This window comes from Anguilla anguilla, chromosome 12 (genome assembly GCF_013347855.1).
Source record: "Anguilla anguilla isolate fAngAng1 chromosome 12, fAngAng1.pri, whole genome shotgun sequence".
Taxonomy (NCBI): Eukaryota; Metazoa; Chordata; class Actinopteri; order Anguilliformes; family Anguillidae; genus Anguilla; species Anguilla anguilla.
This window is the reverse complement of record NC_049212.1, coordinates 8,550,257-8,577,756: the sequence shown is the minus strand read 5'-3', so window position 1 is coordinate 8,577,756 and position 27,500 is coordinate 8,550,257. Positions and strand designations below refer to the sequence as shown.

Here is a 27,500-nt window from a genome sequence, read left to right as displayed (position 1 = left end):
AGGTGCCAGAGGAGCGCTCGCCTAATTCCGCCATCAAACTTTCATGGCTCTCCGCGGCTCTTACCTTCGCCGCGGAACCTTTTAAAAGCCCCCTTTTACACCCAGCCCGCTTAAAAAGGCCCCTTAACCACCCCCCCCTCCCCCCTTTCCTCTTTACACCCAGCCCCTGTTAAAGACACGCGGTGGCGCCCTCTCAGACACCACCGCGGGCTGAAGCGTGTTTGGGGCCGTCGGACCCGCGGCGGCAGCGATGGCGGCGGCTCTCAGCGTTCCGCCCCGCAGGACCGCAGATGGACCCGTTATTAATTTAGCACGTCCACGGGAGCGCCGCGCGGCGTAGCTTCAGACACGACTTTAAACCCCTTCGCCTTATTTTTAAACGGGGTGCGTGGGGGGGAGGGTGGGGTGGGGAGGGTGGGGAGGGTGGGGGGGATGGAGGAGCCTCACGCCTGACTGACTGTCTGTGAGAGGCCAGAGCTTCGAGCTCTGCATTACCTGCGCTACCTTCCGTCACACGCAAAGCGAGGGAGGAAGAGAGGGGAGGAGGGGGGGAAGGAGGAGAGAGAGAAGAGGGAGAGAGAGGGAGAGAGAGAGAGAGGGGGGAGAGACAGAGAGAGAGAGAGAATGAAGGAGAGAGAGAGAGAGAGGGGAGAGAAAGAGAGGGGGCAGAGGAGGAGGAAAGGAGAGAGCAAAGTCCAGTGTGAGTGACAGGTGTCTCGTTACCCCTCACAGCAGCTGCCGCCGGATCTCACTGGCTAGCAGAGCTGACCAATCGGGAACAGCAGACAGGAATGGGACCTGTCAGTTACCCATCCTGCTGAGGGGGGGACAGAGCCAGCGTGCTGACACCAGGGTGGGGCAGCCAGATATGACCTTCACCTTCACTCACTGGCCCTATCACCACCCTTCCAAACAAGGCTCCGCCCACAAACCTCACAGCCAATCAGGAGCGCTCCAGCACGTAATGGGCGTGGGCTCGAGTCCCAGCGGGGCCACTGGCTGTTGTATCCTTCAGAAAGGTATATAGCCTGACCCGCTGCAGTGCGTACGCAGCTACATACTGGACTGCATGTGAAACTGCAGTCTGTGTAAGGGACTCTGATGACCGCGCTCGCTGAACGCTGAAACGTGATGTAATCCAACGTAAGCGTGCCTCAGCGCCGAGGCGTGCTCAGCGTGCGTCTGAAAAGAGGTAATTAAGAGCGGTGTCGGACGGCGGGTATGTGGGGGGTGGGGGGGTGGACTTAGCATGCCTGGCTGCTGATTCTAACTGACAGAGCGTCTCCGGTGAGAGAGGGGCTTAGCATGTCAGGCAGGTCGGGGGGGGGGGGGGGGGGGGGGGGTGGCCGAGCCAACAGCCCATAAAATATTCAGCATGGTGTTCTGATATCATGGACCCCCCGCCCCACTACCCCCACCTCAGTCCCTCCCCCACAAGAACGAGCTCGTGTGTTTTCTCTGAGCGTGAGTGTGCGTTTGTGGGAACGTGTACGTGTGTGTGAATAATGTCCCGTAGAGGAGGGGTTAAGTGTGGCTGTGCACGGCCTGTGGTTTCTGCACGGGGAGATGAGGGCCGGGGGGGGGGAGATGGGGGTGTGTGTGGGGGGGGGGGGGCTGTCCGAGGGGTGAAGAGTGCAGTGTTCAAACTTTTCGCTCTTTCCAACTTTTCCTCCTTCCTGTCCACACAGCACGGCATATGAGAGACAGTGTGTGTGTGTGTGAGACTGTGTGTGTGTGTGTGTGTGTGTGCATGTGAGTGCGTGTGAGTGTGTGTGTATAGTGTGTAGTGTATATGTTTGTGTGTAGTCTGTGTGCAGTGTGCAGTGTGTGTGTGTGTGTGTGTGTGTGCGCGCAGGTGAACGCAGAAGCTGTAACTCCAGCAGTACAGAGATCCCATTCACAGGCTACAGGCCCCATACGCTGTGTCTGTAATACAGAGGGCCCAGCACTGCTAATATGAGCAGGAGGCGCTAACTGCATTTCTAGCAATGTGAGGAACGCGTGTCCTTTCCAAACCCAGTACGTAGCCGGGAGCAGGCAGAACACGTAAAAGCTTTGCTCTCGGTGCTTCTTCCCCAAGCGTGGGAAGCGCGAAGCGGCAGCTCGTCGTGCTCTATAAATACTGCACTTCCTGTCCCGAGCAGCGCGGGCCTGCAAACACAGCCCCCGACGAAGCTCTCGCTCAGCCGCGAACGCTCCCGGGCTCACAACAGCCCCGCCGCTCCACGAGCATCCCCCGGCGCTGCGGGCATCGCCACGGCAACTCGCTTCAATCGCCTGGATACCCCTCTCAGGTCAGGGTGATACCCCTCTCTGGTCAGGGTGATACCCCTCTCTGGTCAGGGTGATACCCCACTCTGGGCAGGGTGATACCCTCTCTCTGGTCAGGGTGATACCCCACTCTGGTCAGGGTGATACCCCTCTCTGGTCAGGGTGATACCCCTCTCTGGTCAGGGTGATACCTGTCTCAGGTCAGGGTGATACCCCCTCTCAGGTCAGGGTGATACCCCTCTCAGGTCAGGGTGATACCCCCTCTCAGGTCAGGGTGATACCCCTCTCAGGTCAGGGTGATACCCCTCTCAGGTCAGGGTGGTACCCCTCTCTGGTCAGGGTGATACCCCTCTCTGGTCAGGGTGGTACCCCTCTCTGGTCAGGGTGATACCCCTCTCTGGTCAGGGTGGTACCCCTCTCAGGTCAGGGTGGTACCCCTCTCTGATCAGGGTGATACCCCTCTCAGGTCAGGGTGGTACCCCTCTCTGATCAGGGTGATACCCCTCTCAGGTCAGGGTGATACCCCTCTCAGGTCCGGGTCAGAGCGCGCACAGACGGGTCATATTCCCTCGGCGCTCTCGGCGAGAGGCCCGGCGTCTCTGTGGAATGCGGGGCGCGCCCTCTCCCCGCACGGCGGCGCATATTTGGCGAGATGCGGGAGCCGATAGCGGGCGAGCCGCGGAGCCGCCCCCCCGTCCGCCGGGCCGGGCCGGGCCGTGGGAAAGCCGCCGCCGGAGCCGCCTCGCTCGCGGACCCCTCATTACCATCCCAGACCCCTCCTCTCAGCGGCCGCCCACACGCGCTCGCACAGAGCAGAGGAGGAGGAGGAGCAACGAGAGAGGAAGAGGAGAGGGGGAGAGGAGTCCCCGAGCGGTCAGGCTGAGGCAGAGCTCCCCGCGTACGGCCCGTACACACCTGTAACACACCGCACGCTCGCAGGTGTGCGCAAAGCCAGGTAACACACACACACGCGCCTTAATCCGCCCAGCAACAGAAATAAATGGGCGTTTCCACACAGCAACGGGGGTTTGTGTGTCATCACAGAGAAAGTCTATTGCAATTTAACACAGTTCACTTTACTGTCCTCACAAATATACACACACATGCACACACTCACACACACACACACACACACACACTCTTACACTGTCCACGCAAACATACACACACACACACACACACACACACACGCAGTGTGCTGTAAGTGCCAGTGTGTGTGCAGGACTGAGAGGGCACCCAAAGACAGGGAGCTGGAGCAGGAGAGAGGGAGGCGGCGGGGCGGGGGGCGGGGTGGGGGGGGGGTAATGTCTGGCAGATGACAGATCCCCGAATTCCTTCCCCGCGCCCACGGGCCGGACGCCACCCTCAGGAACACTGCGCCTTTATCCGCGGCGGCGGCCTGTGACCGCGCCGCTGGCAGCGGCCCGAGAGACGGGGCCCCCCTCACAGGACGGGGCCCTGGGGTCCTAATCTGAAGACGGGCCTATCGCAGGACGGCCTCAGGGGTCCTGATCTCCAGTCGCATTTCACAGCGCCGCGCGGGGGGAACAAAGGCGCCCCAGTCCGGACGCTCGTCTTTTTTTTTTGTCGCTCCGCACAAAGGGTGCTCCTCACACCCCTCTGCCTGCCCCCCCCCACCCCCCCCCGAGATCCACCCCCACCCGGAAACCACACACAGACACGTCTTAAAACCACACTGAGCCGCCTCTGACATCCACGCCAAACAGAGGCCCCTCTCTCTCCCTCCCCTGCCCCCCTGCCCCCCCGCCCCCCCCCCAGTGGCCCGAGTCCCGCCCACATCCCCACCTGACATTCTGACTCCGTTTTTAAACTGAAAGGGGGTGGGGGGGGGTTGGCAGGGAGGGGGACAAAGGACTACAGTCACAGAAACTAATTGTCCACATAATTATGGTAATTGTGTTTTATTAAAATAATGGGTGGTGTTCCAGGACAATGGGACAGAAGGACAGGAATGTGGGGGGGGTTACCAGGCGTCGAGTGGGGTAGGGGGGGGGGATGGGGGCGGTGAATTGGGAAAGGGCCCCATCCGCACCGCTGAGAGAGAGATCTACATCACAGGGCAAACTCCCCCATGCCGGGAACTACCGCTCACCCCATTCCGGAAACTACAGCTCACCCCATTCCGGAAGCTACCGCTCACCCCACTCCGGAAGTTACTGCTCACCCCACTCCGGAAACTACCGCTCACCCCATTCCGGAAACTACCGCTCACCTCATTCCGGAAACTACCGCTCACCCCACTCCGGAAACTACCGCTCACCCCACTCCGGAAACTACAGCTCACCCTATTCCGGAAACTACCGCTTGCCCCACTCCGGAAGCTACCGCTTACCCCATTCCGGAAACTACCACTCACCCCATTCCGGAAACTACCGCTCACCCCACCCCAAAAGACTCTTGCACAGTGCAGGCAGGCCTTAACGCCAGGTTACAGTCTAGCTACGACTGAAACTGCAGAACTTTCGACAACGTTCTACCGTCGCCGCGTTCTACGCTCAACGCGAAGGCCGGGAGTGTGATGTCAGCTTCCTGCGTGCAGCGAGAGCCTAGCGTCGCGCGAAGCGCCCGATCCGTGCGGCGCGGTGACAAACCACAGCGGCCTGACCTGAGTTTAGCACAGCAGCCAGGACAGGAAGTAGCATACGAGCTCACCTACGTCCGGCAGCGTAGTATAATGCAGTAACCGAAAGGTCGCAGGTTCGATTCCCATGTAGCACACTGCCGTTGTACCCTTGAGCAAGATACTTAACCCGCGTTGCTTCAGTATATATCCAGCTGTATAAATGGATGCAGTGTAAGTGCTGTGTAAAAATGTTGCGTAAGTTGCTCTGGATAAGAGCGTCTGCTAAATGCCTGCAATGTCATGTACATCCAAAACATTTGACTTCCTCCTTGAAACAACCCCCCCCACTACCTCCCCCCCCTCTTCCTTCATCAACGCTGAGCCCCCAGCGTCCTGAGCCGTCACTTCTTGACTTAAGAGGGGCCGGGCTCTTCTGTCCTCACAACCACACCGGGACCGCACACAGTCGCGTGCGAGCGTGTGTGTAAACTCACGCGTGTGCAGAAGCCCCCCCACGCCCACGCGTGCGTGCGAAAGGCCCATCGGCGGGACGGCTAACACGCGAGCGTCTCCCCCCCCCCCCGCGACGGAGAGCCGTGTCCTCAGCTGACAGGCGGCGATAACAAACACCGCCCCCGATTTTTTAAAAACGGCTCAAACCATCGAACCACACGCCCCGCTCTCGCGTTCGCCTCGGCCACGAAAGGTTTACGATAAAGGAATAACAGATTGTAAACAAAAGACGGGGCGCATAAACAAGACAGCCCGGATTATCCGGAGAACAGTAACACGCGCACACACGCCAGCTCTCTGTGCTTGTGTTTCTTTCTGTAGTTCTTGAGCCCAGGAGCTGTGCTGACTGTAGTTCTGAGCCCAGGAGCTGTGCTGACTGTAGTTCTGAGCCCAGGAGCTGTGCTGACTGTAGTTTAGAGCCCAGGAGCTGTGCTGACTGTAGTTTTGAGCCCAGGAGCTGTTCTGACTGTAGTTTTTGAGCCCAGGGGCTGTGCTGACTGTAGTTCTGAGCCCAGGAGCTGTGCTGACTGTAGTTCTGAGCCCAGGAGCTGTGCTGACTGTAGTTTTTGAGCCCGGGTGCTATGCTGACTGTAGTTCTGAGCCCAGGAGCTGTGCTGACTGTAGTTTTTCAGCCCAGGAGCTGTGCTGACTGTAGTTCTGAGCTCAGGGGCTGTGCTGACTGTAGTTTAGAGCCCAGGAGCTGTGCTGACTGTAGTTCTGAGCCCAGGGGCTGTGCTGACTGTAGTTTTTCAGCCCAGGAGCTGTGCTGACTGTAGTTCTGAGCCCAGGAGCTGTGCTGACTGTAGTTTTTCAGCCCAGGAGCTGTGCTTGTGTTTCTTTCTCGCAGAACGGGGACGGAGAGCGCGTTCCTGGCACGCAGCGCGCGGGGCGATCGGAGTTCTCGGGACCGCGGCGTCCGTTCGCCGTTCCGCTTGCGCTTCGTCGCGCGCCGGCGCGGAGGCTTCGTTTCGGGGAAACCCAGACGCCCTCCCGGGGATTTCGCGAGGCGGTAAATCCTGTACCAGCTGTTGCCCCGCACAAATAAACTCTGACCAAAAAAAAAATGTTGATTTAAAAATGTGAGTTCCCCCCCCCCCCCTTCCTGAGAGAGGTTTCCGGAAAGTCTGTAAACACGGGGCTCTTTTGGTTCGGGAGGAGACGCGGGGTCACGGAGCGAAGGTCCCGCAGCCAACGGCCCGTCTGCGCAGAGCTGTGTGAACAGTTTAGATCCCAGGAGCTGTGCTGGCTGTAGTTTTTGAGCCCAGGAGCTGTGCTGACTGTAGTTCTGAGCCCAGGAGCTGTGCTGACTGTAGTTTAGAGCCCAGGAGCTGTGGTAACTGTAGTTTTTCAGCCCAGGAGCTGTGCTGACTGTAGTTCTGAGCCCAGGAGCTGTGCTGACTGTAGTTTAGGGCCCAGGAGCTGTGCTGACTGTAGTTTAGAGCCCAGGAGCTGTGCTGACTGTAGTTCTGAGCCCAGGAGCTGTGCTGACTGTAGTTTAGAGCCCAGGAGCTGTGCTGACTGTAGTTCTGAGCCCAGGAGCTGTGCTGACTGTAGTTCTGAGCCCAGGGGCTGTGCTGACTGTAGTTAGTGGGGCCTGCTCTACTCTAACTAATATGAAGTGACAGCAAAATTACAAACAAGATGTCAACAGTCCAACTGGTGTAGCAGTACAGTGGGGAAATCCAGATACAGCACAAACATCTGGACACAATTACACTCTTCTGCCCCACACTGCGACATACTGTCCCACAATGCACCACTGTGCCATACTAAACCAATGTTTCCACATATTACAAGACACTATTTTCCCACAATGCACAATATTGCTCCTGTTGCAATATGACTGCCCAAGGCTGCCCCACACAGCACTGTCCTGTAGCCAGTCAGTGTCTGTCTGGGGTGCGCGTGGGACATTCCCACATTAATGAGCTGACAGCGAGGGGGGGTGGGGGGGGAACAGGGGTTGGGGAGGGCAGTGACCCTAGACCTCAGAGACGGAGCCATAAGCCCGCAAGGCGGTGACCAGCAGCCTTCCGGAAGCTTCCGATCTCCCCGCTCAACAGAAGTCGCATCACAAGACAGCCACAAACACACACACACTCACACACATTGCAGGCGAAAACAGGGGAACAAACACACACTCTCACACGATCCTGAGGGGGGGGGGGAGGACGGGCGAGCCCTCACCCCTGCAGAGGTCTCACAAAAAGGCCATTCAGAGCGTCGCACGTCACGCCAGCCCGGGAACCCAAAAAAAGTCCCATTGTTCCGCGGGGGACCGTTCCCAGGCCGGACTCGGCCCCACAGAGGGGGCCATTATGGCCCCCTCTTTACTTAAAAATCCATTAAATATGCTGCAAACACGTCATATTCTCAGAGGGAAGAAAACCGTTACTATTGCAGGACGCGCAACGTGGGCATACTATGTCACGAGCGGAATTTTAAAAAGTGTAGTTTCACAGAATCTCGAGTTTCAGAAAGAGGAGCCCGGTTGAAGGAAAGCAAAAAAAAAAAAGCACCATTAAGTAAATACCTCTAATCTTCCTCCTGGAGCACTCCTGAGGCATCAAACGGAGCCCTGGACAGAAGCGGCTGGCCAGCAGGAGGCGCTGTCTGAGCTTCTGCAGAGTCCTTGTGCGTCATAAAGTCCTGCCTTTATAGAGGGCTCTGCTTTATTTTTAAATGTAGAAGCCAACACATATGACGCACAGCAGCAGGACAGGTTCACAAGCTCAGTTCCAGTAACGGGTGAACAGTGGCATGGGATTCCCAGCCTGCTCCCCACCCCCAAACACGACCCCCCCCCCCCCCCCAACTACCCTGCATCCTCGCCCCCCCTCCCCAGCCCCTAAACTAATGGGTGCGGCCCTGACACTGGCTCCACTGCGGCCTACAGCTGCACTTAATACAGCAAACCCAGGTGCCACCCCGCAGATGTCATCGCTTTGACACAGCTGCTGCTTTCCTAAGGCTAATTTCACCACGGAAACCGTGTCACCCGAAAACCGTCACCCAGGACCGTTTTCCGACAGCCGTCTCGACCCCCGAAGCCGCTCGCTAAAACAAACCGCCGCTCGCCCGCCGCTCGCCCGTGGTCGGAGGGGTTTCGTCCGCGTACGCCGCGGGAGAGAAAGCAAGCTGGTAAATAAGAAGGAAAGACCGACGTGCCCGATTCGGAGCGGTTTTTTGGGCCACCCTTCGATTCGGATCGCGTGGGAGGAGAGCCGCGATAGCAAACAGTTGGACCTTTAGTGGGGGGGGGGGGGGGGGAGCAGGAGCCGATCTGTGAAAATAAATATATCAGTGTGTGGATGAATATCAATAAACCGCAATTTCTGGTATGAGAAGCTTCCTGCTGGGGGGGTGGGGGGTGGGGGGGGGCGAGGGGGGGCGGGGGAAGCGGTCATGCTCCCTGACTCACGGCCCCTCCGACGCTCCGGTCCGGATGAGAATCGGAAGTTTAAGTGGAGCGGGCCGACCCCCCTGTTTCACTGGCCCCAGGGTGAGTCCCAACCCTTCCCAGCTGTCAGGGATTTCGGGGGGGTGGCGGGGGGGGTGGGGGGTTGTGTTTTTGCGGGCTTGAGAAAATAGAGTTTTATAAATGGCTGCCATGTTCTACTGCAGCTGTTCCGGTCGGGGCGGAGCGGTCTCCACGTCTGGGACGTGTTTCTCACAGGCTTCAGGTGACCCTACCAGCGCTACACGCTACGCTAACACAACACGCTACACCGTGTTTCTCACAGGCTTCAGCTGACCCTACCAGCGCTACACGCTACGCTAACACAACACGCTACACCGTGTTTCTCACAGGCTTCGGCTGACCCTACCAGCGCTACACGCTACGCTAACACAACACGCTACACCGTGTTTCTCACAAGCTTCAGCTGACCCTACCAGCGCTACACACTACCCCAACACGCTACGCTAACACAGCACACTACACGCTACACCGTGTTTCTCACAGGCTTCAGCTGACCCTACCAGCGCTACACGCTATGCTAACACGCTACGCTAACACAACACGCTAACCCAACACATTACACTAACACAACATGCTAACACAACATGCTACGCCAACACACTAACCCAACACGCTACACCAACACACTAGCCCAACACGCTAACCCAACACGCTACACTAACATGCTAACCGAACACGCTACGCCAACACACTAACCCAACACGCTACGCCCACACTATAACCCAACACACTAACCCAAAACGCTATGCCCACACACTAACCCAACACGCTAACCTGACATGTTATACCAACACGCTAACCCAACACGTTATGCCAACACACTAACCCAACACGCTATGTCAACACACTAACCCAACGCGCTGCGGCAACACAGACACAGACACAAGAACACACATACACAAACACACAAGATAGACACATACAAACACACTGACACACATACATAAACACACAGACAGACACACACACACTCACATACACATATATGAACACACAGACAGACACAGACACACACACACACATAAAGGGGCCAGTTCAGAGTACCATTATCACTGTTTTTAAAGCTGTCGCAGGGGGCGGAGCCAGACCACAAACACACACTGCAGACAAGACTTCAAAGGCGGCTTTATCTATGAAAAGCAAGTCCTCTGACTCACTACAGCTGTCTTCTGCATTTGTAACAGACCGGGAAAAGGAAGTTATTTTTAAAGAGAAAAAAGCTAAGTTAGCATGTTTGAAAGGAGCGGGACAGCGCCGGAGTTGTCCGCCCCTCTGATGCTCTATAATTCATCAGCTCGGCTCTCTCTGTGCTGCCTCTCAGGCCAGGCAGAAGGGAGGAGGAGATCCTGTTCACATTTTGGCAGAGAGCTCTCTCACTGCCCAGTACATCCACTCACATGCACGTATGCACACATGTATGCACGCACGTATGTACAAATGTATGCGCGCACACACGTATGCATACACACGCACGTATGCACAAACGTATACGCGTATGCACACACACACACGCACATATACACACACTCATGCACGTACACACAAACACACACACACACACATGCATGTCATACACACACACGCACATATGCACGTGCACGTATGCACACGCACGCATGCACACACAAACGCACATACACATACACATGCACATACGTACACACACGCGCACACACATACACCTACACACACACACACACACACAGACATGTATGTACATGCGCCCACGCACACACATACTCCTGCACGTACACGCACACACACGTATGTACACACACACAAAGCACACACAACCAAATTCAAGATTTACTCATGCCTCAAAATCCAGCGCGGCTCAAACTCTTAATGAAAGGTACCATTAAACACTGCCGAGGGAAGACGTGTGTAAAATCACCAAAGATACCAAGAGTCAAGAAATGAAATAAAACAGGGTTTAGTTTCTGTTTTCTAGTCAGGCTTTATTGTGCTTTGTCATCTCGAGCCAACATCACACAGTCAAGGACAACTTGAACGGACGTGTAAAAGCAACGGTTTTTTTGCTTACAGCTCACAGGATGGAAGAGGTGTAGCGTCATTTTGCGGTGCCTGTCAATTAATGCCCCAGGAAAAAAAAGTCTGAGTCTGAAAACTCAATCAGACTACACGGCTTTCTCTCGAAAAGTTTTTAATTCATTGTATAAATATAAATAGCGTACCAAATCGTTCCTTTGTGTGTATTGTAACTTACACTTTGACGAGGCATCAAAAACGACGCTACCGTGTTTTTAAAAAACTCCGGGAGTATAAACACTGAAAGAGATTCATAAATATCACAAACAACAGGAACGCAATAACAGCCCTGTGTCAACCCCATGTGCTTTGCGGGGACTGTTTGTACAGTGAGGTCCCCATGATGATGTAAAAACAGTAACAACACACGACATGTATCCATAGGAACACTGACAGGTTCGTACAGGGGGCACCTCAGATAAGTCCTTCCGTCCTCCTCTCCTCGTACCCTCAACACGTGAGTGTACGTTCTTGTGGCGCTGCGTCCTGTACAAGTTAAAAGTACACAGTATCGCAGGCTGGACTGCTAACGTGAAAAACATTGGTCCTGACTCAGTGTGGTCATTGAAGACCCCACAGCATGTGTTGCGAGGAAAAGAGGGTTCCCCTGGCAACCCCGCCAAAATCCACACCTCAGAAGATGCGTTATAAGTACGCAGCCAAGTGGGTGCTGTGCATTGGTGGCGGTTAAGATTAGTCCCACCCCCTTCCCTGCCCACTTTCTGGAAAGTGTTTTGGGTTTAATGAAAGGCGCCATTATGTATACTATTGTTATCATCACTGTTATTATTAGGCTGTAACTGCACTGTCTGCCCCCTGCAGGTAGACCTGAGAACGGCAGGCCCGAAGCGCGCGGCTCAGAGTTAGAGAGCGGCGGGTCTGCGGACCGCGTAGCGGGCACGGTCGCTAACGTGCGGTCGCTAACGTGCGCTCGCTAACATACAGTCACTAACGTGCGGTCGCTATCGTACGGTCGCTAACGTATGGTCGCTAACGTGCGATCGCTAACGTGCGCTCGCTAACATACGGTCACTAACGTGCGGTCGCTATCGTACGGTCGCTAACGTATGGTCGCAAACGTGCGATCGCTAACGTACGGTCGCTAACGTGCGGTCACTAATGTATGCTCGCTAACGTACGGTCGCTAACGTGCGGTCGCGTTTCCTAACCTGCCGACAGAGAAAGGCGGTCTCTGTCCTCCAGTGTGCTTTTAGTGTGGCTGAGCAGCCATGTCCTCTCCTCTCCTCTCCTCTTCTCTCTCACTCTCTCACTGATGGTGAAATCAATACAGGAAATGGAGGGAGGGAGGGAATGAAGGAATGGAGATATGTGCATGCTTAAAAAGAGAGCAATTAAAAAAATCAAAAGAATCATGAGTCATGACAATGCAGACGAGGCCTTCTTCAGGAAATACCTGCAGAAAAATGAAGACACAAAAAACACAAAATATAGTGTTTTTAATGTGTGCATTATTCACTCCTTTTCCCAGAATGCACTTCACTCCGCCCATCTATGTGCCTGCTCCCTTTGTGCCCACCTGGAGTAAAAGAAAACTACTCCAGACAACTCAGGCTAATATCAAAGTGAACGGATGACTGATTAAAGGGAGTACAGTTCCATTCACTCCCCAGCAGAAAAGCACAGAATGGTTTATATTACAGAGGTGATTGGCCTTGTTGTTTACATCAAGGGACAAACCAGCGCTAAGCGAGGTTAAGTTGGGGAGATAACGAACGAGGGTAAAGTGGTACCTCCAAAACCCGGCTAATTCTCAGTTAACACGTCAGCACAAAACGTTCTGACAGAATTCCGCACACACAGGACTGTATCACATCACTGTGTTTTGCTACCACTGCACAGGAAGCTCTGGATAAAGTTTTACAATAATCCTTCCACCCTTCCATCAGCAATACCCGCTTATCCAATTCGGGATCGCGGGGGGCTGCAGCCTATCCCAGCATGCAATGGGCGAGAAGCAGGCAAAACCCCAGGACAGGACGCCAGTCCAGCATTACAGTAATTAAGCTAATTATTCTGAAATAGTGAAGACGAACCCCAAACTGAAAACAGTAAGACTTCCAATGGTCACAGTTGAGAGCTCTGATTGGTCACAGCTCATTGCTAACAGCCAAACGCTGCCTCTGATTGGCCACAGCTCACTGCTAACAGCCAAACGCTGCCTCTGATTGGCCACAGCTCACTGCTAACAGCCAAACTCTGCCTCTGATTGGCCACAGCTCACCGTTTTCAGCCCAGTAATGCATAACGGTCTGTAATTCAATGAGGAGATGGACGACGGGTGACATTTTCTTGCCGCATCGTTTCCTTTTTGTAAAAACTGAAACCGACCCAGGAAACGCAGCGAAGCCATGTGACAGGACTATGCGGCACGGGCTCCGTGTTTGGATTGAGGACACAGCGCCTCCTGCTGGCAGGCGTATTACCCTGCCACCGGCCCGCCCCGGGCCCGTGTCGCTCTGCGTGCTGTCAGACGCCAGGTTCCATTTCCACACCCCCCCACCCACCATCACCCCCGCCGCCGCCCCCGCCCCCGCTCACCCAGGCATCTCAGCGCTGTTAAATAAGTCATCGGGCTCCCGCGCCTCCCCCGCGCCTCCCCCGCGCCTTGTTTAACCCATTTTGCACGCGCCCGGTCATGTGATCGGCCGCATAAGACTGAGCTGCATATTTAATGCAACGCTGCAGCCGCCAGCGGGGAAAGAGGTTAGCGATCGGAGGCGTTTTAAGAGGGGAGACGACCGTACTCTCGCACATTTCTCTCAACTCAGGAGCAGCGAGGAGTCATGAATACTAATGAGTCACAGGGCCAGACTGCTGAACAAGCGTAACGGCAGGATGGTACAGCAGAGTCCCAGCAAACTAACCCTAACCCTAACCCTAACACCCCAAAGAGTCTGTGCACCCAACACCCCAAAGAGTCTGTGCACCCAACACCCCAAAGAGTCTGTGCACCTAACACCCCAAAGAGTCTGTGCACCTAACACCCCAAAGAGTCCCAGCAACTAACCCCCCAAAGAGTCTGTGCACCTAACACCCCAAAGAGTCTGTGCACCTAACACCCCAAAGAGTCCCAGCAACTAACCCCCCAAAGAGTCCCAGCAACTAACCCCCCAAAGAGTCCCAGCACCCAACACCCCAAAGAGTCCCAGCAACTAACACCCCAAAGAGTCCCAGCACCTAACACCCCAAAGAGTCCCAGCAACTAACACCCCAAAGAGTCCCAGCACCTAACACCCCAAAGAGTCTGTGCACCTAACACCCCAAAGAGTCTGTGCACCTAACACCCCAAAGAGTCTGTGCACCTAACCCCCCAAAGAGTCTGTGCATCTAACACCCCAAAGAGTCCCAGCACCCAACACCCCAAAGAGTCTGTGCACCCAACACTCCAGAGTCCCAGTACCTAACACCCCAAAGAGTCTGTGCACCAAACCCCCCAAAGAGTCTGTGCACCTAACACCCCAAAACGTATCATAAGAGTAGATCACAATTTACCTGAATACGAACAGAAGCTAAATATGGGTTAATTCCCGTGACAAACTCTGCAGAATATGGCAGCCGTATATTACCTGAGCGAAAAGTGTGGCACAAGGTGTCATTTAGATGCCCCCTGTCAAGGAAACTTTAAAAGAATAAACAAATATGGGCTGAATATGAATTTAAGAGTGGATGTGTGAGGGTTAGATATAGTCTAAGCAAAACAATATGGACTAAATATGATACAGGTTCAAGTGCCTTCTCCCCCTTGCTCATGTATGAATCAAGATGTAACCTTTAGAACTTCCTGGAGCCCCCAGCATTAGCATTAGCCAGACAGATTCACAGGAACCGTCCGCCCAATCAAATCAGCCTCTTCCCATTTGAAAAGCGCTTCCATATGGGCCACACGCGTTTCCGCGCGCGCCACCGTCCCGTGATTTAGCGTAACCGAGGGCAACGAGGATAATGGGATTAATCGGGGCGGACCGGGTCCTCCTGTTCCGCGCGTGTCTTCCTCCTTTCGGCCTGTCCCCTGCCTCTCCTGGTCAGGAGGTCAGAACCCTCCCCTCGCACCCGTTTGCCCCGTTCGCCCCCCGTCACAGGTGCAGCCGCTCCACAGAGAGAGAAAGGGAAGCGCTGCAGCGCCCATACCGCCTCCAGGCATCTCGCCGCTTGGGGGAGACACAGGTGTGGGACCGAGGACAGGACAGGACAGGTGGGCACTCACCTGGCCAATGGGGACTAAACGGTAAATGGTAAATGGACGGCATTTATATAGCGCTTTTATCCAAAGCACTTTACAATTGATGCCTCTCATTCGCCAGAGCAGTTAGGGGTTAGGTGTCTTGCTCAGGGACACTTTGACACGCCCAGAGCGGGGGATCGAACCGGCAACCCTCCGACTGCTAGACAACCGCTCTTACCTCCTGAGCTATGTCGCCCCTAAAAGTGGGCCAAAGCCTGAGTGTGACCAACAAGGAGGCCAAAACCAGACAAATGTCATGCACACACACACACACACACACACACAGAGCGCCAAATCCAGCATCAGTGAAGACCTGAGTTTAACATTTTTTCCCGAGACGCCTCTCAAGCAGAAGATCCCCTAAATCACGGGGATTACCAGGGCACCAGATCTCGCCTCATTTCTCTCCTCTGATCCCCCCTAACCCCACACACCTCGCCTCACCTCTCACCTCGTAACCTCCGTCCAAACCAAACCCCGAACGATCTCAAAGGACCCGGCCCGCCCGCACCTGATCCCGCCCCGCACTGCCACCGTGAGAAGGTGGAGGACATCTCAAAAGTGATTTCCTCTCTCTGCCCCCCCCCCCCACAAATTCACCCAGGGACAGACAGGTCTGAAAACCCTGCAGATTACTGGATTACCGCCCGATACGTCTGCTCCGACGTGACAGCAGGAGGCCGGTTCGCTTTGAGCCTCCAAATCTCCTCGGGCCAGGACCGGGCCTTCAAGAACATTACATTACATTACATTATAGGCATTTAGCTGACGCTCTTATCCAGAGCGACTTACAACAGTGTAACCAAACTCAGGATCAAGTCCACTTAAGTCCATTGAATAAAATGTAGATAAAAAGCCTTTACTATAGTAGCATACAGTAAGGAGAAACGAGAGTCTGAACCAAAAAATTTTTTTTTTTTTTTTTTTTTTTTTTTTTTTTTTTTTTTTTAATAGTTATGGGAGAGGGTTTAGGGAAGAGGAGAGAGGTATACAGAGAAGAGGTGCGTCTTGAGTTTCCGCTTGAAGGTGCTCAGACACTCTGCTGTTCTGACCTCCACTGGAAGATCGTTCCACCATCGTGGGGCCAGAACTGCAAAGAGTCGAGACCTTGTTGCTGCTCGTGTAGGGGGAGGAATCAGCCGCCCTGTAGTAGCCGATCGGAGCGATCTGGCCGGCTTGTAGGGTCTGATCATCTTCTGCAGATAACCAGGAGCTGACCCCTTGACTGCTTGGAAAGCAAGCACCAGTGTCTTAAACCGGATGCGAGCTTGCACTGGTAGCCAGTGGAGGGAGATGAGGAGGGGAGTGACGTGGGAGTCACGAGGGAGGTTGTAAACCAGACGTGCTGCTGCATTCTGGATGAGCTGAAGGGGTCTGGTGGCTGATGCTGGGAGGCCAGCCAGGAGGGAGTTGCAGTAGTCCAGACGTGACAGTATCATGGCCTGGACCAGGAGCTGTGTGGAATAATTGGTGAGGAGTGGTCTTATTCTGCGGATATTGTACAGGATGAACCTGCACGACCGGGTAGTTGCCGCGATATTCTCAGAGAGTGCCAGCCTGTTGTCCAGCACAACTCCAAGATTTCGGGCACTCTGCGAAGGGTGTAGGGGAGTGTCTCCTAAAGAAATGGGCAGATGAGAAGTGGGAGAGGTAAGAGAAGGAATATGGAGAAGTTCCGTTTTGCTTGTGTTGAGCTTGAGCTGGTGTTTGGTCATCCAGCTCTGGATGTCACTCAGGCAGGCGGATATGCGATCGGAGACCTGAGTGTCTGTGGGAGAGAAAGAGTAGAAAAGTTGAATATCATCTGCATAGAGATGATATGACATGCCATGGGCGGCAATAACAGGGCCAAGGGACCTAGTATACAGAGAAAAGAGGAGGGGACCAAGGACAGAGCCCTGAGGGACCCCAGTTGTGAGGGGACGAGGAGCTGACACTGCACCGGCCCAGGCAACCTGGAAGGAGCGGCCGGAGAGATAGGACGCAATCCAGTTGAGGGCTGGTCCGCAAATTCCCAATTCTGTCAGGGAAGACAGAAGTGTAGGATGGGGGGCCCGGGGGCCCAGACGGTTTAAGGAGCGCCTGGGAACGGGGACCGGGCCGCTTCGCTCACGACTCTCCATTTGGGGGGCGGGACAAAAACGTGAGCAGAACCCCCCCTCCCCCCGTTCGCACTCCCGACGGCGGCAGCACCCCCCTCTCTGTTCCCTTCGCCCAGCAGCCCCCCTCACCTACTGCCGCCAGGCCAGTCCGCACGACTTCTGACTACCGCCAGATATTTTACGATGAAACCGCTCCTACAGGCGGTTCCTTTTTATTTACACACGAGCCGCGGCCTTGCGCTGAGCCCAACCTAGCGAGCGTGGCCCTGAGAGCGCGGAGCGCGGGGGAGCGGGGAACGGGGAGCGGCTTTTTCCCCTCGTTTCATGTGGGCCGCGAGTTTCCAGCACGAAAGCAACGAGCTAATTGCGGCTCCTGATGTCGACCGCGTGCGCGCGCACGCTACGCGTGTCATTATCCCACAAGGTCCACGAAGCTTCTAGAACTCTCTCGCAGTCGTCACGGGGAGGGCGAAGGCCCGGCTCATCAAAAAGCTCGATGGAAGAGCAGGGTACTAATTACGCTGAGCTGAGGAAGATGGCCGCCCGCGTGTTTTTGCGGCGCAGATGATGGCGGTCTGTCCCCAGCGGGGAGGTTGGGGAGTGGAGGGGTGGGGGAGGTAAGGGGGGGGGGGTGTGTGGTCAGTCACTGATCAGAGCGAAGGAGGGCCTGCTGGGTAATCGCACGCCGGAGCCCCTGCTGCAAAAAAAACCGCAGGAGCGAGAGCGGGGGCGCCGGGGACCTCCAGCCTCGGCCCTCGCCAATGAGCGGGCGCGAGAGGTCCCAAACCGCCTCGTTCGGAGCCGGACGGGGCGGGTCACGTGACCGAGCGATGAAGGACACGCCGCAACAAACACGAGGGCGAACGATACGGGGGGGGTGGGTGGGGGTGGGGGGCGGGGCAATGGGGGGGTAATGGACGAATGAAAAGCGAAGACCTCGGCGGGAACGCGGGGGGGGATCTTTGAGGGAGGGCGGCGCGCGTTCGAAGCGGACGATAGCGGTCTCGCGGCCTGGCGCCCCGCTGGCGAGCGGCTGGGCTGAAACGGGACCCACTCCGCACGGCACACTGACTTACACCGCGCTGTAAACAACAACCCCACAGGGAGGGGAGAGAGAGAGAGAGAGAGAGAGAGAGAGGGGGGAGAGTAACCCGAGCCCGAAAGGAAAAAAGAGCGACAGAAGAGAAGAGAGAGAGAGAGAGAAGGCAGGATCCAGAGCTCGAAACCGCAACAGAGCGAGCGGAACGGAGGGAAACTGACGGAGGGAGGCCAGAAAACAGGCCCCGTCCAATCAGAGCGGACCCCTGAGCTGTCTCTGCCCCCCCCCCCCCCCCCCAGTCATGGCGGTGGTCACAGGCGGGGTTCTGATGGATGAAATGCAGGCTCAGAGACACATTCCTTTATACTTTCCTCCTACCCACACGGATGCAGCAACATCCACTGCTGGCCAACTGACCCCCCCCCCCCCCCCCCGCCCCCCACCAACTGACCCACCATGTCTTAGCAAAGTCCAATGTCTCATGTGTTCCTCCACCAAAACCTACTACAACAAACACCGACTGGCTGACACACACACACACAAAATGGGTCCTGATGTCAGAACAAACTAGCTGACCTTTTGATCAGCCAATCAGCAGGCATCCGTTCACCTCCCGGCCAATTAGGAGCGATTCCCTGAGCACACAGGGAGTTAGCCGTTTAATTTGGACTTGCCTGCTTCCATGAGCCTCCTTCAGTTACCAGCACCCAAAAGCCATCCGTTTTCTCCCTCTCCCTCACTTTCTGCTCACAGTTTCTCTTATTTCATTTGCCAAACTGGCAAAGAACTTTGTGTTGGTATTTCAAAAAAACAAGACTAGGTCGGCTGGAACATTGTTTGCCAGAAACCGGAACCTTTTACCCATGACTTTACGTCCATAAATGGTACCTGACCTCATTGTCACGTAGGTTCCAGAAGATCCTCGCACTTCATTTGAAGTCAAAATTATATCACACTCTATTCATATTTTTTAATCAATAAGAAAACGAGTCCGTGTCGGCACCATACCTAAATGAGGTCTCTGGCTATCAACAACCAAGTAAGCTAGCTCCACTGTTAAATGGACATTAGCTACAGTAAGTAGCCAGTTAGCCATTGGTACACTTTCAGCACACCATTAAATGTTAGCTACTCGTAACTAGCCATTGAGCTATAAGACAGAAACAAGTCAGCAAAAGCAAGCGAACTAGAGAACATCTTTGGGTGCTCTGAACTTATCCAACAAATGCTAGCGAATCCCGTCCGGATTGCCAGCGGGCTCCATGGATTTCGCCTTGCGCCTGGCGCCGCGTATGAGCGGGAGGGAACTGCAGTGGTGACACAGGGAGTACGTGTACACAGGAATTACAATTTTGGGAAGGGAGGGGGGGAGCAGGGAGCGTGGGGTCCGAGGGGGGGGGGCAACGTCTTTGCCAGCGTGCTCTTTTTCAACGCGGCAGGTCGCCCCCTCTGCAGATACCCCAGGATGGGAACTGTCACATAACATAGCTTCTGATGGGCTGCAGGACTACCAGAAATGAGGGCGAGAGAGAGGGAAATGGATAGGGGCAGAGAGAGGGAGAGAGAGAGAGAGGGAAATGGAGAGGGGCAGCGAAAGAGAGAGGGGGGGAATGGAGAGGGGCAGAGAGAGTGAGTGTGTGTGTGTGTGTGTGTGTGTCTCAGCATGTATATACAGAAGGAGTAGATCAAAGGAACAGCATTTGCTGTTAAATTCAAATAGTGGTCTATGCACTTACAGGGCTGTCCTGTGACAGAAAAACTGCTCCACTACATTATTTACGCGACGCTCGATAAATCAATGGCTGCCACAGTGAGAGAATCCCATTCCCAAATCACTCGCGATGGATCTCCTCTCAGAACTACGAGACAGCACGCAGAGCTCCATGCGGTGGACAGACTGCGCTACGGTTTCAGAATGACCTTCGACCCCTGGATCGAAACTGGCTGAGAGTACAAGAGCTCAGCCCCCCTCCCCCCCCCCCCCACCACAACCGCTCACCTGAACCAAGGTGGAAGCCCCCCCCCCCCAGCTCTGCTGAAAGTCTCTTTGTGACCCAGCCAGAGGGGCAGAAATTCTCCACATTATGCCTCCACCAACCCCCCCAGCACCCCTACCCCCCCTCCAAAATCCAAAGTCCCACTCCCCCCAGCTCCCCCTCTGAAATCCCACCACCCCAGCGCCCCCTACAACATCCCCCCGGGACCCCCCAAACATCCTTACCCCCCTAAGCCCCCCCCCCCCCCCCCAAACATCCCACCCCCCCTCCTCTTCCCTCATGTATCTCTCGCTCCTCACACACTCACTCACTCACTCATTCCCGGCCCTTGCCAAAACCCTAATCCCCCCTTTTTTCCGTGGTAATAAAACTGTGGTTTTAACATTAAACACTTGACCCCCGGTTCTATTTTGCGCTAGTTCTCATAAATGCAGCCACATGTTGGAAACGTTGTTCTCTCTCTCTCTCTCTCTCTCTCTCCCCCGAACCCCACCCTCTGTGTCCAGAGTGCTCTTTAATCGGGTGTTTAACAATGCGCCCTTTAAGCCCCGCCCCCAAACAAGGAGCCTGCCCCTAAGGCCACATCACATACACCACGCGTCTTATAAAACTGGCTGACGTGCTGGTCACCAGTCGGCACCCTAAGCCGACTGGAGGAGGATGGGTCTCCCCCTCCTTGAGCCTGGTTCCTTCCGAGGTTTCTTCCCATCTGCCACAGGGAGTTTTTTCCTTGCCGCTGTTGCCTTAGGCTTTGCTCCTGTGGGGGGTTTAGGCCAGGGTTGTCTGTAAAGCGTATTGTGACAACTGCTGTAAAATACGCTATACAAAATAAAATTTGATTTGATTGATTGACAACAACCGCCACGCACGGCAGGCTTACAAATCAAGAGCACGCTCCCCCCCACCCCCTCAGACCCCTGGATTTCAACGAATTACCCGACGCTGAAAAGACTTCATATTGGTTTTTTTCCTTCTGCAAACCTGGTCTGAAACTAGGCATCCAACAGCAGAACAAGATCAAAACATTTACGCGCAGTCACGACCCTCTCCACAGCACGACCAATCAAATGAAAAACAACATTAAAGAAAAACACATCTGTTCCACCCAGCAGCGGAGTTTTTAAGAAATGAAACTCAGATCTGCATGTATTTTAAGGCTCAAGTTGTGACCATTTTGATAGTTTTTTGGAAAGACGCCCCATGTCAGGAGAGACTCAAAAACGGGGATTTCCCCTCCTGCTGATTGGCCAGTTGTACCCAAAGCGTAGTGACACGCCTCCCTCAGGCCAGGGCCATGAGCTGGGCCTCTGTATCAGGAACATTATCACACTACTGTTCCAGGATCAGATCCATAAGGTCCTCTGTATCAGGAACATTATCACACTACTGTTCCAGGATCAGATCCATAAGGGCCTCTGTATCAGGAACATTATCACACTACTGTTCCAGGATCAGATCCATACGGCTCCCTCTGTATCAGGAACATTATCACACTACTGCTCCAGGATCAGATCCATACGGCCCTCTGTATCAGGAACATTATCACATTACTGTTCCAGGATCAGATCCATAAGGCTCTCTGTATCAGGAACATTATCACACTACTGTTCCAGGATCAGATCCATAAGGCTCCCTCTGTATCAGGAACATTATCACACTACTGTTCCAGGATCAGATCCATAAGGCCCTCTGTATCAGGAACATTATCACACTACTGTTCCAGGATCAGATCCATAAGGCTCTCTGTATCAGGAACATTATCACACTACTGTTCCAGGATCAGATCCATAAGGCTCATTGTTACAGGAACATTATCACACTACTGTTCCAGGATCAGATCCATAAGGCTCTCTGTATCAGGAACATAATCACACTACTGTTCCAGGATCAGATCCATAAGGCCCCCTGTATCAGGAACATTATCACACTACTGTTCCAGGATCAGATCCATAAGGCTCCCTCTGTATCAGGAACATTATCACACTACTGTTCCAGGATCAGATCCATAAGGCCCTCTGTATCAGGAACATTATCACACTACTGTTCCAGGATCAGATCCATAAGGGCCTCTGTATCAGGAACATTATCACACTACTGTTCCAGGATCAGATCCATAAGGCCCTCTGTATCAGGAACATTATCACACTACTGTTCCAGGATCAGATCCATAAGGCCCTCTGTATCAGGAACATTATCACACTACTGTTCCAGGATCAGATCCATAAGGCTCTCTGTATCAGGAACATTATCACACTACTGTTCCAGGATCAGATCCATAAGGGCCTCTGTATCAGGAACATTATCACACTACTGTTCCAGGATCAGATCCATAAGGCCCTCTGTATCAGGAACATTATCACACTACTGTTCCAGGATCAGATCCATAAGGCCCCCTGTATCAGGAACATAATCACACTACTGTTCCAGGATCAGATCCATAAGGCTCTCTGTATCAGGAACATTATCACACTACTGTTCCAGGGTCAGATCCATAAGGCCCTCTGTATCAGGAACATTATCACACTACTGTTCCAGGATCAGATCCATAAGGCCCTCTGTATCAGGAACATTATCACACTACTGTTCCAGGATCAGATCCATAAGGCTCATTGTTACAGGAACATTATCACACTACTGTTCCAGGATCAGATCCATAAGGCTCTCTGTATCAGGAACATAATCACACTACTGTTCCAGGATCAGATCCATAAGGCCCCCTGTATCAGGAACATTATCACACTACTGTTCCAGGATCAGATCCATAAGGCTCCCTCTGTATCAGGAACATTATCACACTACTGTTCCAGGATCAGATCCATAAGGCCCTCTGTATCAGGAACATTATCACACTACTGTTCCAGGATCAGATCCATAAGGGCCTCTGTATCAGGAACATTATCACACTACTGTTCCAGGATCAGATCCATAAGGCCCTCTGTATCAGGAACATTATCACACTACTGTTCCAGGATCAGATCCATAAGGCCCCCTGTATCAGGAACATTATCACACTACTGTTCCAGGATCAGATCCATAAGGCTCTCTGTATCAGGAACATTATCACACTACTGTTCCAGGGTCAGATCCATACACTGGTCCTCTGGTATCATACACTACCTACACTGTGTCTACCTACACTCTGCATATAACTACACCACGCATCCAACTACACTCTACATCTAACTATACTATACTGTGTCTGATTATACTCTGTGTCTAACATCACATTACAGGCATTTAGCAGACAATGCGACTGACATTTTATCCAATGATACAGCTGGATATATACTGGAGCAATGCAGGTTAAGTACCTTACCGGGGAATCGAACCTGCGACCTTTAGGTTACAAGACCAACTCCTTAGCCATTATACTACACCGCCGCCTACACGCTGCGTGTAACTACACCATGCACCCAACCGCACTCCACATCTAACAATACTCTGTCTAACGCGTCTAACTACACCCTGCGTCCGACCACAGTTCACACGAGCGTGCACGAGCGAGCGCGCCCGTGTGCACGTGCACCAGCGCGAAACCCACGGGCGAGCGCGAGGTCGGCGGTTCGAAAAAGGAGAGCAGGCCGAGCAGGCGGGGCGCGGGGGAGCGTGCCGCTTCGCGCCCCCGATAGCAGGCTATCGCTAATTTAACGCCACGCGGAGCGATCGCACTTCAAACGCCGGGGCCGGGAGGGGGAACGCGGAGTTTAGCTCCAGAGGGACGGAGGGTAATTCGGCCGAATCGAGGAAAAACAGCAGCCGACTTGGCGGGCAGAGGGCCGACCCCGCACCCGTGCTTTTTTTGGGGGTTTTTTTTGGTCAAAACATCAGACGGCGAAATTTCTTTCGAGAGCATGTGTTTCCGCTTTTGGAGGAGTTGTTCTACATTACTCACGCGCGCTCGTATACAAATACACGCACGCAGAAACGCGTACAGACACACACGTTGATACACGTGCGTGCAGATAATCACACACACACACACACACACACATAAATACACACAGATCTTTATCACAGTTTCCTACTGATCAAAGCCATTTGCACTGTGCAGTAACCACGTATTTACTGGGCATTTAGCATTATGACTGGACTGGCTGAGTTCATTGCTAGTAGAGCATTTATGAGCAATTTCTTAATTAGCACAGGGTTACCGGGAGTTCACGCGATTAAAAAAGGAATTCGCAGCCCGTAGAACTCTGCCGCAAAGCCAAACGTTACGAACAGCATGTAAAAGCCCGTGTTTCTGTGAGGATCGGAGTGCGCCTTGCTCAAGTTAGCCCACGTCACGCACAAGGGGCGCAGAGGCGGGTCTGTAATCGACGTCGACGTTTTTGTTCCGTAGTCCGGTTCGAAGATCAGCTGCTCTCTCTCTCTCTCTCTCTCTCTCTCTCTCCAGCAGGGTGCGTCAGAGCGGCGAAACTCGCACACCCCCCCCCCCCGGCTGATCTCGGGTCAGCTCGTCAGCGCGTATCGGCTCCATGACGTTCTGTCGCGTTGTTGCCGGGGACGACGCCGAACGACGCCCCTAGGTGGCGCTAGCACTGTCCCGTCCCGTCCCGGGCGTAGTGGCACTTACCAAACGCAGCCCGAAATTTCCCGTGACCGGCTGCGGTGGGGCGGACACTGATACCAGCTGACAAGGCACAGGCACGGCAGGTCCGAAACCAGGAGAGTCCCCAAACGCCTGCCCCGATCGGAGTGTTCCGCACCTATCCCCCCCCCCCCCCCACCCCGCCCCGCCCCCACCCCACAGGAGGGGACGTCCGCCCGCGCTGGCCGCAGGAACGCCACGCCCGCCGCAGCGAGCCTCCCGTTTGGCCCGCTAACGACTTCCTTCCACCTCCGCCCCGCGGGCGTGTGGGGGCGATTAGCTCTGCGTTTCAGATAGAGGTCAAAGGTCAGACCCGTGACAGGACGGTGACGCGGGGCTCGGGGGCCTGAGGGGACGCCTGGTCGATACGGTAACGGCGAAATTCGGGAGTCGCGGGCGCATCCGAGGCTCCGGATAAGGCGAAGCAGGCCCGGGTTACGGTCGTCCCGGCAACAGCCACCAGTTGCCACTCACTCACTCACTCACACAGACACACACACACACACTCACTCACACACGCTCACACACACTCACACACACGCTCACACACACACACACACACACACTCACACACACACACACACACACACACTCACGCACACACACACACACACACACACACACACACACACACACACTCACACACACACACGTACATGTGTATATGTGCATATATTTGTGTATATGAGTGTGTGTCAGACAGAGGGAGATCGTGTGTAGCTGTTTAAGGACACACGCGTGTTTGCATGGTGGAGGTGCCTGTGAGTCTCACTGTGATGGAATCACCCCCCCCCCCCCTTCTCCTCCCCTCCCCTCCCCCCCTGGTGTTAGCGGCCCCTGGCATGCGACATGCGACAGCGCGTTCCCTCCGAGCGCAGCGAGCGCGTTCCTGCGTGTGGCGCTGTGCCACGCCGCGGCGGCGGCCTGCTCGCCCCGATTACGCGCTTGGCGGTCCGGTGCGTGCCGGCGCGGCTGTTCGCCCGCCATGCGCCGCCGCCCGTCTCCAGGGGCGCCAAACTCAGCGTCTCCCTGCCCTCGCCAAACACACACACATATATACCTCACCAAACACACACACACACACACACACACACACACACAGAAACACGTGCACACACACACACACATATACCTCAGCAAAAACACACACATGCGCGGCCACGCTCACTCACTCACACACACACACACACACACACACACACACACACACAGAAACACGTGCGCACACACACACATACATAAAAGCCTGGGGGGATGAGTACTTCCTTCCTGTGCTGCAGACATCTGCCCCACTCCCCAAAACCACACTCATCAACTCCACATGCAGTGGGTGTGTGTGTGTGTGTGGGTATATGTATGTGAATGTGTGTATGTGCGTGTGTGTCTATGTATGTATGTGTGTATGTGTGTGTGTGTTAATGTGTGTATATGTATGAGTGTGTATGAGTGTGTATGTATGTATGTGTGTGTGTATGAGTGTGTGAATGTGTGTGAATGTGTGTGTGTGTGTGAGAGAGTGTGTGAGAGTGTGTGAGATAGCTGTTCTCTTTCACACACACGGTGCGTGCAGGAGTGAGAGTTGCAGATAGAGGCTCACAGAACCGCACAGCCACTGTCTGCTCCTTCACTCTCATTTCCTGACCTTTCGCCTCAGTGTCTGTCTGGAGGGGGCTGATCCCCCGCCCCCCCCCCCCAGCCCGAATCGTCTGTAAACTAACTGATCTTCTCATTTCCTCAGAGAGCCCCGAGCCCTCGGGCCGGGCAGCCCTCAGTTCCCCTGCCTCTCCAAGGCCCGCGTTCGGGAAATGCCCCAAAATTCTCCCCAAACACGCCGGGGCCCCCTCCCCTGCGCTCTCCCTCCTGATAAAATAATCAGGGGAAGGTCAGACAGGGGAACCCCAATTCCAGACGAGCCCAGTGAGTTCCGGAAGCATGTGGGGAGACAGTGCCCCCCCCCCCACCCCCACCCCCCCACCCCAATATCACCAGGGTAACTTCAGAACTTTGTGTTCCAATGAGGAACATCTAACGGATCGATATGACGCACAAATTGACTAAAAGGTCACAATAAAGAAGAAGTCATCCTGTATCCTCACAGCGTATGTGAGGACCAGGCTCTATGTGTGCGGTACAGAGGCCCACACACCTGTGTGAGGACCAGGCTATATGTGTGCGCTACAGAGGCCCACGAGGCTGTGTGAGGACCAGGCTCTATGTGTGCGGTACAGAGGCCCACGCGGCTGTGTGAGGACCAGGCTCTATGTGTGCGGTACAGAGGCCCACACGGCTGTGTGAGGACCAGGCTCTATGTGTGCGGTACAGAGCCCCACACGGCTGTGTGAGGACCAGGCTCTATGTGTGCGGTACAGAGGCCCACACAGCTGTGTGAGGACCAGGCTCTATGTGTGCGGTACAGAGGCCCGCGCGGCTGTGTGAGGACCAGGCTCTATGTGTGCGGTACAGAGGCCCACACTGCTGTGTGAGGACCAGGCTCTATGTGTGCGCTACAGAGGCCCACACAGCTGTGTGAGGACCAGGCTCTATGTGTGCAGTACAGAGGCCCACGCGGCTGTGTGAGGACCAGGCTCTATGTGTGCGGTACAGAGGCCCACACAGCTGTGTGAGGACCA

At 54.6% G+C, this 27,500-nt stretch overlaps 1 protein-coding gene across 6 annotated transcripts in view; it reads right to left on the bottom strand.

Annotated features, from left to right (window-relative positions):
* The window catches only part of bcas3 (BCAS3 microtubule associated cell migration factor), a 158,284-nt gene that overhangs the window by 40,650 nt on the left and 90,134 nt on the right, over window positions 1-27,500 (bottom strand). The window contains exon 24 of one of the 6 annotated variants that reach the window (XM_035385261.1): window positions 12,068-12,312. The exons of the other annotated variants lie outside the window; for them this stretch is intronic. Within the exon in view, the coding sequence (XP_035241152.1) occupies window positions 12,302-12,312 (11 nt within the window). The 3' untranslated portion in view covers window positions 12,068-12,301. Of the gene's footprint in view, window positions 1-12,067; window positions 12,313-27,500 lie in introns of those variants that run through there. 6 annotated transcript variants of the gene reach the window in all.